This window comes from Arvicanthis niloticus, chromosome 4, assembly GCF_011762505.2.
Source record: "Arvicanthis niloticus isolate mArvNil1 chromosome 4, mArvNil1.pat.X, whole genome shotgun sequence".
NCBI lineage: Eukaryota > Metazoa > Chordata > Mammalia > Rodentia > Muridae > Arvicanthis > Arvicanthis niloticus.
Window position 1 is genome coordinate 112,082,566 of NC_047661.1, and position 12,738 is coordinate 112,095,303.

The 12,738-nt window shown below is 46.8% G+C and overlaps 1 protein-coding gene across 2 annotated transcripts in view; it reads right to left on the reverse strand.

Annotated features, from left to right (window-relative positions):
- Window positions 1-1,010: 1,010 nt before the first annotated feature.
- Nfkb1 (nuclear factor kappa B subunit 1) overlaps window positions 1,011-12,738 on the reverse strand; it is a 107,011-nt gene continuing 95,283 nt past the window's right edge. Inside the window, exons 18-25 of one of the 2 annotated variants that reach the window (XM_034500347.2) lie at window positions 11,576-11,777; window positions 10,969-11,138; window positions 10,563-10,665; window positions 7,816-7,940; window positions 7,039-7,105; window positions 6,579-6,751; window positions 5,613-5,790; window positions 1,011-1,861 (exon numbers count right to left, since the gene is read on the reverse strand). In XM_034500347.2, the coding sequence (XP_034356238.1) occupies window positions 1,701-1,861; window positions 5,613-5,790; window positions 6,579-6,751; window positions 7,039-7,105; window positions 7,816-7,940; window positions 10,563-10,665; window positions 10,969-11,138; window positions 11,576-11,777 (1,179 nt within the window). In that variant the 3' untranslated portion in view covers window positions 1,011-1,700. The remainder of the gene's footprint in view (window positions 1,862-5,612; window positions 5,791-6,578; window positions 6,752-7,038; window positions 7,106-7,815; window positions 7,941-10,562; window positions 10,666-10,968; window positions 11,139-11,575; window positions 11,778-12,738) is intronic. The other variant, XM_076933279.1, reaches the window with a different exon arrangement.

Genomic DNA, 12,738 nt, shown 5'->3' on the forward strand with positions numbered 1-12,738 from the left:
AGTTACAGATGGTTGTGAGCGGTGACTGGGCCTCTGCAAGATTAGCCAACGCTCTTAAGTGCCAACCCGGTTCTCTACCAGGTCTTGGATTTGATCTTTACACTACAAACCAAATGACCTTGGTTGCACACCAGAGTCCATCCTAAGGCCTGATTAAAGTCATTAATCTTTCCTCTTTCTACTTTCAACTGTGCATGACTTACTAAACTCCATACTTGAAGGTCTTTGACATATGTTGAAATTGAGTTTTTAATTAAAATGTATATTTATTTTCTCATGATCTCAAACATGTATACAATGTACTGTGATCATACCCACATACCCCACTGCCTTCTTGTTTTTCTACTCCTGTGGAAGCCTGGCTGCCTGCATGCCTTCAAGCTTGTGTGTATGAGTGAGCTTAATAGGGCTGCCTGCGTGAATGGGGGAGAGTCATGGAGTGGACTATACCATGTGAAGAAAGAACTCCCATTTCCCTAGCAACTATTAACAGTTGATTGCTCTCTATTGCTCTCTATTGCTCTCTATTGCTCTCTATTGCTCTCTATTGCTCTCTATTGCTCTCTATTGCTCTCTCTCTCTCTCTCTCTCTCTCTCTCTCTCTCTCTCTCCTCTCTGCTTCATCAGTCCCTCCCCATACATGATGAAGGGCCATGTCTTGTACAGGTTTTATGTAGTAAGCCATGAATGCAACGGCCACATTCTATTGACGACATGGTGAAGCTTCAGTATGTTATACATCACAGACAGAAGAACGCACTGGAGAGGAACAGTGTACAGCATGGAATGTGGATGCCAGGTGTCCAGATGAAATTGCCTGGGCCAGAATGTGTCAAACTCAACCTCAGTCTTGGGTTAGAACACTTTCATTTCCACAGATGTCTTTTCGAACATGTCTAGCTCCAAAGAAATGTGTCTAAAGGAGAGTGTGGATGTGACAAACGGGCCATGGGCTGTCCTCACAGTTACAGGGACTCCTCTGAGAAAGTATTTGCAGAGATCAGACAAGATGAGGTCAACATTGTGCTTATACTTTTATTATAAAAGTAAAATAAAAAATAGCATTTATAAATCCAACATTTCTTCTTTTAAAGTATTTGATTTAGAAAACATATTTACAATAGTAAAATGCAGAAAAGGGGGAAAATACTATTTTCAGCACTGATTGTAGCATGTTTTAAATATTGTTAAGTTCATGTGTTTTTTTTTTAAATCACAGATAACCACATTAGAAAAAGCAATGTCTTTTTTTTTTATTGCGCATCAAGTTACTTATTTAAAAATATCTTTTTCCTTAATCTTAATTTGAATGCACAACTGTACTGTAGATGGCTAGAAAGAACACCAGGTGGGGACAGCGACACCTTTTAAAGACAGCAGGAACCCAGCAGAGGGACAGCAGTAACAACACAAAGCAAGTGTAATCCAATAGCAGGTGGAAAAGCTAAGCCTCCATACCCCAGCCACACAGCGCGCAGCCGAGTGCTGTGATTGCTAGACACCATCTGTATATGACAACTAAATTTCATTTCAGAACCAAGAAAGGAGGCCAAATTTGGAAGGCCTTGAATGAAATCAAGAGTGGCCCTGCAGGCCGGTGACCCTCCAGCACCTTTGGATGTGCGTTGCCTTCTTCCTTTGGAGCGATGCAATGGACTTTCAGGGCTTTGGTTTACACGGTGTGGGAAACTGGCAGCAGGCTAAATTTTGCCTTCTATAGGTCCTTCCTGCCCGTAACTGTGGGGCATTTTGTTCAGAGATAGCAGTGGGCTGTCTCCAGTGAGAGACTCTGTAAAGCTGAGCTTACGGAAGGACGTCTCCACACCACTGTCACAGACGCTGTCACTATCCCGGAGCTCATCTGTGGAGAAAGCGCAGATTCATTAGGTGCTGAGCTAGGCCATGGCAAGGGCTTTGTTCTGCCTGCTGTCCTCGTCACCTCCAACTGTCAACTTCACATTTCTAGAATCACCTGAGGAGGGAGGTGCAAATGAGGGACCAGCCAGATGAGACTGGTCTGTAGGCATGTCTGAGGGGCGCTGTCCTGACAGTTAACTGTTGTAGAAGGACAGGGTCCACTGTAGACAGCACCACTTCCTGAGAGGCAGTTCCGGGCTGTGTGAGAAAGCTAGCTAAGCATGAGCCCGGGAGGCAGCCAGCAGTAGTGCTCACAGTTTCTGATTCAAATTCTCTGAGTTCCTGCCCTGTCTTCCTTCAGTGATGGATGGAGACCTGGGAGCTGACATAACCCAGAGTTTTGTCATAGCACGATCATAGAACTAGAAAACTGCCCACAGCAGTGGGGCTCCCTTCCCAGGCTCTGCTGTGGACCGCTGTATGGAGGATGTGCGTCTCGCCTCTGCCCCACACCACATCCCACCTCATGCCATCCATGCTGCTTTGTTGTGTGAATGGCAGGCATTATCAAACACATTAGAGATGGCTACAGGGTCAGAGCTGGCAGAGAGAACATCTTTCTGTTTATGAGAATCCATCCTGAATTCTCTTGGTTCAGAATAAGCATGTTTTCCTTTTTAAAATGGGGCATATTTCTCTGACTGCTCTATTATTTTACTTTTTCACAGCTGGGAAAACTGCTGAACACAAGGCAAAATAAATTCGTAACAGAAGCAGGAACTAAAAATGACATCTCTCTCTGGGCTGTATGAGCTTTTAAATAATACACATTGCCTAAAAAACATGTTTTTTTTTTTTTTTTTTTTGTGCAAGAAAATGAGCCTGTTTTGTAATAAAAAAATGTGTCTATGTTAAAAACTTAAGATAATTCTATTGCCTGAAAAACATCCCTGGGGATCCGACCAGAGCAGATTATTTCTGTATAGAGGCTATGAAAACAGAAACCTAACACTTACTAAGCAAAAAGCTTGAATCTCATTATTGAATCTTAATGTCAAAACACCGAGACTCGATGACCATTGCCACAGTGGTGTCCTGGTGTTAACTCATCCAATCAACCGTCTATTATGTAACAGGGACTGTGCAGTATTTTAAAGGCTTACTGTTTATCATGGTTTGGATCTTAAAATGTCCCACAAAGGCTATGTGCTAAGTAAAGGCCTGGTTTCCAGCCTGTGACGTTATTTGGAGGTGATACAACTCTTTGAAGGTGGGGCCACAAAGAAGAAAGTTAGGTCACTGAGGGTGGAGCCTTGAAAGAGAGCGTACTCTGGCTCCTCCCCATTTCTGTGTATTTCCAAACTCCTTGAAGTGAGGTTTCCTCTACTGTATGCTTCCTCTGTGATGACGGGCTTTGCCATACCCTGAAGGCAGTGGACCATGGAGCTTATACACTGTGTGTCCAACCAAATCTCTTCTCATAAGTTGGTCAACAATGAAGGAAATCTAATACAAGATTTAAGTATTTACTTTGTGTTTGTGGGATATGCGCACATGTGTGTGTGGGGGGTGTAGGGAGGTGGACATTGTGTGGCTTCTTTGATCCTTCTCCATCTTGTTTTTAGAGACTGGCCAGTGAGCCCCGTGAATCCAGTGTTAACTCATCCAATCAACCATCTATTATGTAACAGTCTTCTTGGTGTCCGTTCCTCCATGCGTGGGCTACCGGGATTACACATATCTGCCACCCCACCTGGCTTTTCCAAAGATACAGGAGAGGACAAAGTTAGGTTCTCACACTTGCCATATTCCCAGCTGCTAAGTACTTCGTTTTAAATTATGATAGGAAGCCCATCATGTCATAGCACCATGGTGCAGAGAACAGATGGAGGGATCGGCAAAGAGGATCTGACTAGGAGCTTCTGTTGGAGTTCAGGCAAGCAATGAGGATGGGCTGAACTGGGCATCTGCCCCGAAGAGAAGGAGACCTTTCGGGTTGAACATGAGGCACTGGATGCCAGAAAACATTCATGGCCACTCTTAGATTTTTGTCATAGCCTGGCTATACTTTTGACAGACGTGGCCAGGATGAGTGTGGGCAAGAGTCATGAGTTGTGTGCAGATGATAAAATGTATTCGGCCAGAGAGAGATGAAATTCGCAGGGAAATGGATGGAACTGGAGAATATGATCAAGGATGCCCAGAGACATAAATACTGTTCTCTCTCACGTGTGGATCCTAGCTTCCAACAGTCACGTATGGGAATTTATGTGGGAGTGAGTGTGGGCAGAGGCCAGAAAACTGGAAAGGGGCCTTCAGGGGGTGGGAAGCGGGCTTTAAAGAAATGTAAGGAGTAGGGAGGGTAACAGAACACATGTGAAAGTAGGAAGGGAGATGGGAGGAGGAGGAGGAAAGACAGGGGGAGAGAGTCCAAGTGGAGACATGGGCCAGGGCTAAGGGATGAGAGATGAGGGAATTGTGAGAGTAAACCAGAACTAAGTATGTATAAAAATGCCGTAAGGACCCCAGTGCACATACACGGACATGGACATACAGGCCTCATACATGCACGGATATACAAACGTCTCTGCAGAGGAGGAAGCTTAGGACTGGTCCTGCCCATGCACAAGAGAGAGGAGGAGGCAGGGTGTGGGTGGTAGAGCCCCGTGTGGACACTGGTGAGTAAGGTGAGTAAGGGCTATCAGCTGTGACCACTGCAGCCACAGAAGAGCAGCGTGAGGACCGATCGGGCAATGTGGAGGACAGCCTAGGAGAGGAGGAGACAGAACCAGACACTAGGGGTCAGCAGGTGGACAGGGGTGGTGAGGGGGGCAGCGGCTTTCATATTCTTCTGAGAAGCTTGAACTCAGCTAAAGGATGTAACAAGAAAGTGATGTCTCATTTTTCTCTAAATTTCTAATTTTAAAGATGAGAAATTACATTGTGTCAACTAGGTTATCCACAGCAGGTGGGGAAGGAGCGAACAGTACATGACAAAGAGGCAAAAATCAGGTATTCAGGACCTGCTGAAGGTGATAGGTGGGTTCCCAGAGGAAGACTCCCCCAGGTGGAGGGCTGACACAGCCTACTGAGCCCAGATGGAAGGCCTCCCACCCAGGGGCTGGCATGATTCAAGATGGGAGACTGCTAGTTGTTCCTGGTTTCAGTGGAGTTTGTGGCTAGGCTAGAAGATGAGCAAAAAGAAAGGATGCTAAAGTTGGAGAAAGCACAGGAGAGTACAATGACATAACTTAAGTCTGTGTGGGGACCCATTCATACAGATGTATGTGCTGGGGGTGACAGGGGACTGTTAATGTGGGAAGACAGAGGCAGGACCATGAGCATGACAGGAGCTGAAGGAAGGAGACTGCTGAGGGAGGGATTGGGGGACCCGAGGGTGGTGGCCTGGAAGAAAGGGTCATACAGTATGTGTATTTCCTGAGTCCTACTCCTTGTCCTGTGACCCCAGGATTGTGCACCTTTTTTAGAATCTTTCTCTAAATTTAACAAATATGAGAAGTAGTGTTTCTTTAACCCCCATGTCCAGTGTTTACTGAGATTCTAAGATGACCCATATGCCAATGTGAGTGTCTGTGGGAACAGCCGTTTGATCATGTGTATGGGAGCACCGTGGGGAGCGGGTGGCACTTAGAAAGACGTGTCCAGGAAAAGACTAGGGAAAGGGAGTGTAGTGTCGAGTCACAGAGCACAAAGACCTTGCTGGGGAGGAAAAGGAAGCCTCTCAGCCTCTTTACCTATGTGCTGCCTTGTGGAGGAAGACGAGAGAGGCAGCATGTGGGCCTGAGCAGTGGTCACGGGGCTGGAGGCTGTGGTTTCCGGGGTGCGGAAGGCTGCCTGGATCACTTCAATGGCCTCTGTGTAGCCCATCTGTTGCAGGGCCTCCATCAGCTCTTTGATGGTACCCCCAGAGACCTGGTAGGAAAAGGGAGAGTATGTCCGTGTGTTCCAGCCTGTTTGCAGGCTGTAAGCATCAACACCTATCCCTTCTGCTCCCGAGAGCCTGGTGGTTTGGAGAGGGCGGGGAAGGAGTACACACGGTGTTTCGGTTCTTGTTCCCGTCTTAGATCAAATCCATTCAGAAAAATCACAGGAGGGGTGGAGAAGGAGAGGATAAGGGAGATGGAGAAGATGAAGGAAATGGAGAAGATGAGGGAGAGAAGGGGAAAAGAGATAAAGAAAAAAGAAGGGAAGGGAGGGAAAGAAGCCTGTGAGTTCACGGAGACAGGAGACTGCCTATGGTGATGTCTATGCACAGAAATCCAGGGAAGACGGCAGCTAGCAATGACGACCTCATTCAGAGTATCTCACCCGTGTTTGTCTACTTTTTCATTTGGAATTGCTCTAATATGGGTCACCCGACAACAATGAACCCATGGTCCCCGGTCCCCCTCTTGGAAACAGGGATGTGCACACTGATCACAGCTTGGAGGGATCCCTGTCGTGTTGGCCGGAGCATTTTTCACAGGAAGTCTCTGAGAATTTGAAAATGGGGAATGCCTAGAGACAGGTAATTAGTCTTCTCAGAAAAAAGGTGTCATCCTGGCCTGGATCCCTTTGCCTCTTATGTTCCAGGCAATGATTGGTTCCCTTCCACAAAATCAGTATGTAGGGGAGAGGGCTGTGCTGCTCAGTGTGCTGACACAGTCCTCTACCCATAGTTAGTTACACATACAGCTCTAAGTGGCATGGTGCTGTGTTACCTCATAGTTGTCCATAAGAGTTTTAGAAGGAGCAGGACTCAGCCGGAAGGCATTGTTCAATATCCCCAGACCTAACTTCTGTGCCAGGGTGGCCCAGTTTTTGTCTGGATCAGGAATTTCCAACAGCTTGCAAAGTTGCAGCCTCGTGTCTTCTGTCAGCTGCTTCATGTCTCCTAAGGAAGAAACATGACTGTTTTCACCTTCCAGGGACAATCAATCTGAGAGGACGTGTCACCGTCCAACTCCTGATGGAGGCAACCAAGCTTCTACAAAGTCCAGGGGCCCTGCTCAGCAGCAGCAGCAGTCTGTGCTCAGGACCACGCCTCTAGGGATCTCAGATTCTGAAATAAGAACTAGACCATTTGCAGCACACCCCGGCCCAGGCTGACTTCTCCTCGCCTTCTGTAAACCACAGCATGGGGCAACACTGGCTAAGAGACTCTGTTCTGTCACACCTCACCTTGTGGTAGTATATCATCAGATGTGAACACTCGTTCATATGGTTTCCCATTTAGTATGTCAAATACCTGTGGGATAGATAGAAAAACGTAAGAAAATATTCACCGAAATAATTTTTAAAAATCCTGGTGTTCTCTGAGGTGACTTTGCTGACCGTTCACAGGGTAGGAATGTCAGGGGTTGGTCTTCTGTGTTCCCTGTAGGGACACCCAGCCCACCAAACACGCTCCCAGAGGTGCACAGAGGATTTGCATTCCTACAAACCCAACCGTCTTGGACCTGTACACGGCCTGCTTTGCCCTCTGGCTCTTTTCTCTTGGCCCAAACACCTAGTGTTTTCTCCTTTAAGTGTAAGCTCAGTTATGGTTTAAGGAAGGTTTTAAATATGTTTATGCAAACCCACAAGAGAATTTCTAGTTTATTTTTATGTTCAGAAACCTCTCACATAAGCTCTGAGCGAGCTAGCTTCTGACAGAGATGGCAAGAATTCTGGTCGTGTGCTCAGAAGGGGTAACTCTTCTGTGAGTTTTGTGCCTTTCTAACCTCTCACATCTAAACTCTGATCCGATTGAGCAAACAATGTTACATGCAGGCTCAGCTGGCCTCCATCTTTCATGGATAAAGACCATCATCTTTCACCTTCTCGATAAGCAGACTTCATAAAAACAAAGGCATGTTGTCTAGGGAAGACAGTGCCAAGACCATCTGGTTTTATATTCCTGAGCCACGGGCTCCCCTCCCCCACAGACACCCATGAGATGGACTGGCCAGGGCTCACCTGCCAGTTGGCAGCCATGTCCAGGGGTGTGGTGCCTGGCACCATTCCCTCGTCTTCTCCAGCCTTTTCCCAAGAGTCGTCCAGGTCATACAGAGGCTCGAAGTTCTCCACCAGGGGGTCTGCTCCTACGGAGTCGGGCAACATAGTGTTATGTAAAAGGAAACGCTTGTCACCTTCCAACAGGACTCACATTTCTAAGGACAATTTTTCCCTAGATCATTAAGGCAATTACAGGATAACTTTTCATTTCTAGTGTAATTTAAAACAATTTTTAAATTTTACTTTACTTCAACTGAAAAGGTATCATAAGGGCATCTTCTATAGCCAAGGACATTATAAAGATAAGGGGATGCGGGGAGGAGCTATGTGAAGGTGGACTGGGAGGAGGGGGAGGAGCTATGTGAAGGTGGACTGGGAGGAGGGGGAGGAGCTATGTGAAGGTGGACTGGGAGGAGGGGGAGGAGCTATGTGAAGGTGGACTGGGAGGAGTGGGAGGAGCTATGTGAAGGTGGACTGGGAAGAGGGGGAGGAGCTATGTGAAGGTGGACTGGGAGGAGGGGGCGGAGCTATATGAAGGTGGACTGGGAGGAGTGGGAGGAGCTATGTGAAGGTGGACTGGGAGGAGGGGGCGGAGCTATGTGAAGGTGGACTGGGAGGAGGGGGAGGAGCTATGTGAAGGTGGACTGGGAGGAGGGGGAGGAGCTATGTGAAGGTGGACTGGGAGGAGGGAGGAAGATGTGATCAGGATATAAAGTGAGTACATAAAAGACATCCAGTACTCCTCGGACTTGTAACTCTGCAGGATGTTTTTAACTAGACCTAAGGACTAGTAGGTGGCAGTTTACACAGACCAGGATGCACTCACAGTGGTAAAGTCCTGAGGTTTACAGTCACACCTCCAATACACACTTCTCACACTCTTCTCTTGCTTGTTTGGAACAGATCTGCTTGGTCAGGTCTATCCTCCAGGAGTGCCATACTTTTGGGGGCCCTAGTTGTTTGTTTGTTTTGTTTTGTTTAAGATTTATTAATTTTATGTATGTGAGCACACTGTTGCTCTCTTCCAAAACATCAGAAGAGGGCATTGGATCTCAGATCCCATTACAGATGGTTCTGAGCCACCATGTGGTTGCTGGGAATTGAACTCGGGACCTCTGGAAGAGTAATCAGCGCTCTTAACCATTGAGCCATCTCTCCAGCACCCAAGGGGCCCTAGTTCTTAATCAATGGAGAAATAAACCCTATAAGGGCCCTGTGCTGGGCAGGATGTGTTGTTATGGGAAAAGAAATGTGCCAACAAATCTTGGGAATCTTGACTGATTTTTAGCTCCCGGTAAGAAAACACACAAAGGAATCCAAATGTTAGTACGAGTTACCAGTCAAGGTCTTCCTGGCTATTCTATCTATTGGTGTTCAGCTCCGTGTTTACTCAACACTGGCAGGCTCAGCACAGCCTTTTGGAATGAAGAATTTGTTTCAGTTCTACCTGCAGAACCTGACTTGAATCAATAGTGTGATGTCTTTCCACTCTTTTATAATGCAAGTAAAACATAGCCAGGAACATGATGTTGAAACGGACTTGACGAGCTGAGGGCTGCACATGGACCTGAAGTGACCTTCATGACTCAGAAGAGGTCAGGGCTGGGTTTTTCGTCTGGTTCTTTGTATCACACAAGTTATTATTTGCTACCTTTTCATGGCGAATTCAAGTAAAAGCATTCACATTTCTATTGACGTGATATTTACTGCTGAGATAGTATCTCACTATGTATCTTTGGCCTGGAACTATATAGACCAAGGTAGCCTAAGCTTGTGGTGATTCTCCTGCCTCAGACTTCTGAGTGTTGAGATTTCAGGTGTACATCATCACTACGTCTGACTAACAGACAACCAGGGCCTCTTTGCCTGAATCTATGAAGAGTGTGTCATTCACAAATCTTCCCTAACCAACCTCTGGAGTAAGTCAGGTTATGTCTTGACAGGCCTGGAAGGCCAACCTCATCACCCATGAGTTAACACTAAACATACAAGGCACCAGAGACAGGGGATGAGCTGGAATGTTTCCCTATGCTTTATAGGACTGGAACCCCAGGCAAAGCAGAAACACTGTGTGAAGGAAAAAAGTCTGCAGTTGGGCTGTGGTGGTGTGACTCACAGCTCTCTGGGACACTGGGAGTGGGGTTTGATCATCTTTCTTGTCTGCCTTCTTGGCGCTAAGATGGGATTAATAACAACAGTTGTTGTCTGCGAGAGTTACTGAGGATTAAATGTGGTAAAGAAGACTGTGTATGTGGGATGTCAGCACGGTGTCTGGAACATAGGCAAGGCAGTGAATGCCAGCAAGTTTTAGTGCCTCATGCAAGATAATACTTATACATGGTTCATTTGCTTTTCCTTTGACTTCAGCTTCTAAGAGACTCCTTTTGCAAAAGGAAGATATTTTCCTTCTGGGAGGCTTGTAATATGACCAGAAACTGACATGGCTCAAGATTTTATAGTCACTGAGTCAACCTGAACAACCCAAGTGCAACACAGACTAAGCAGAGAGTGGGGACTAACGTGAGCACCAAGGTAAGCCCCACATCATTGGGCCAAACAGAGCCTTCAGTGCAGCTCAAGTGTGGCCCGCCACACAGTTCTCATTTACCCACACTTTCTCAGGGCAGAACTGCAGCTTCCGAAGGCAGCATTGCACTTGCAGGCAGAGTTTGCTTTGCTGGTGTCATCAGTGACCAGCAGCTTCTTACCTGCGGCTTTGAGAAGAGCTGCCAGTCTGGTGGACCCTCTTCCAGCTGCTATATGCAGAGGCGTAGTCCCATCATAGGTGGTACTGTCCACGTGGGCATCACCCTAAATCCGCCCGCAAAGAGAGAGTTAGCAGAAGGCTCTTCTCCACTGTCTAGCTCGATATCTCCATTGCACCTCAGGTTATATCATTCACCCAACTGCTATACTGAGCTGGCTCTGTCACTGAAGAAGTCCCCAGTTAGAGAGCTGGGCTGGAGCTGGGGATGCGGGAAGTGGCCTCTCTGAACTGCAGATGCCAAGCAGAACGGAATACTGACAGCACCGCTGGTCCTAGCATCATTCTTTGAAAAGTCTTCTCTAAAATTTCCTGGGGGATTTAGGTCAAGTTCAAAGTGCATCCTTTACCTCCAGAAGCAGGCAGCCAGCCAGTGAGATGTTGTCATACTCCACGGCCAGGTGCAGCGCTGTGCGCCCAGACTTCTGCTCCTGAGCATTGACTTCCGCCCCAGCAGCCACGAGCAGCAGCAGACATGGCAGGCTATTGCTCATCACAGCTATGTGAATGGCATTTAGACCTAAGGCCGAGCAAAGGCAGAGATGTGGGTAAGTCTGACAGGACTGGGCTGTGGGGAGGAGGAACACCACCAAGTTGCAGCACTTCTGGTTTCTGTTCAGGGTATGCTTCAAAGGTTCAGATGGTCCACTGTCTTGCTTCCAGAAGCCACAATCTCCTATCATGCTCATGGGAGACACTGAGCTACTAAATAAAGATTCTCCACATACACGCTGCTTTATATAAGGCCTGCTTTTCCACTTACTAAGTAACTCTCCCAAACCATCTTTAAGGGAGTTTGCTGTGGTAAACAGCAGAAATAACCACAAGGTAAGATGAACTCCAGCTGGCTGAGGAGAGTGTTTATGGTGAAAGTCAAGTCAGATGCATTTATCAAATGCTAAGCTTTTCTGCTGCAGCAGAGAGGGGAAGGTTAGCCAGCAACATGACCGCCCTTACCTTCCCCATTGGGGTGGTCAATGAGGGGTGCTGCTTTCCTGTTCTTCAGTAGGATGCTCAGGATTTTATCATGTCCTTCTTTGGCAGCTAGGTGCAGGACAGAGTTGCCCCAGCGGTCCAGAAGGCTCAGATCAGCCCCAACCCTCAGCAAGTCCTCCACCACATCTTCCTGCTTGGTGATCACGGCCAAGTGCAACGGCGTCTACACAGAGAAGGGGCAGGAGTCATTGGTTATGAACATCTGTAGCCCCTGGCTTCAGAACTATGCTATGGAGTCATACTGTAGGGACATCTGCCATTCAAGGAGCTTCTTGTTCCACACGCCAGGCTCAAAGGCCCAGGGAGGGACCCAGCATTCCACAGTCAGGGTTACAGGATACATTTAAAATGCTTAGGAGTTTTATGTAGCAAAAGAAGTTTTGCTACATGATTTTAACTCTTGTAGAAGTAAATTTAATTTCTTTAAATTTCTGATAGGAATCTCTCTATAGCTGGTTATTCTATACATTACCAAATCCAACCAATGCTGTAGTTTTATCAAAACGTAAATAGACTATTAAAAGAAAGTAACCAAGACAGGTGTCATCCTTCCACAACAGTATGGAAAAACATATGCTAAACTAGAGCACACTGCTGCAGGCTGGCCTCAAGAGATCCACAGTTACAAGCTATACTGTAATGCTACCAAAGGTACTGCCAAATTCTCACATAGTTAGCCAATACAACACTCTCCCTAAGAAAGCTCGGGCAGAAAACAATCCCAGCTGCATATATAATAGGTACTGGAAGGTCTTCCTGACTACCCTGACCACAAAGCTGTGCTTTCATGGATGTAAGTAGGGTGCATGGAAAATTCTTTTCAGAAACGAGCAAGGCTAACCCCATCATGAAAGTGTCTGTCAAAGAACTAAGATCACTGACGGAGAGTAATACTGTTTTGTAGGAGCTTTACATTGAAGTCCAGGCTGCGTAGTGAGGACTTGCCCAACCTCCCATTCAGGAAATAGTTCCTACTGGAGAAGCAGCAGCAGGTGGGCCACCAACACCCAAGTCACCATGGTCATATTTTAGGCATCTAGATCTTAACCCCTAGGGTTATATCTTAAACAACTGTAAAATGTGTGGCTCAAGTCATCCCTAGAGTCCATCTGTGGAGCTCAGGG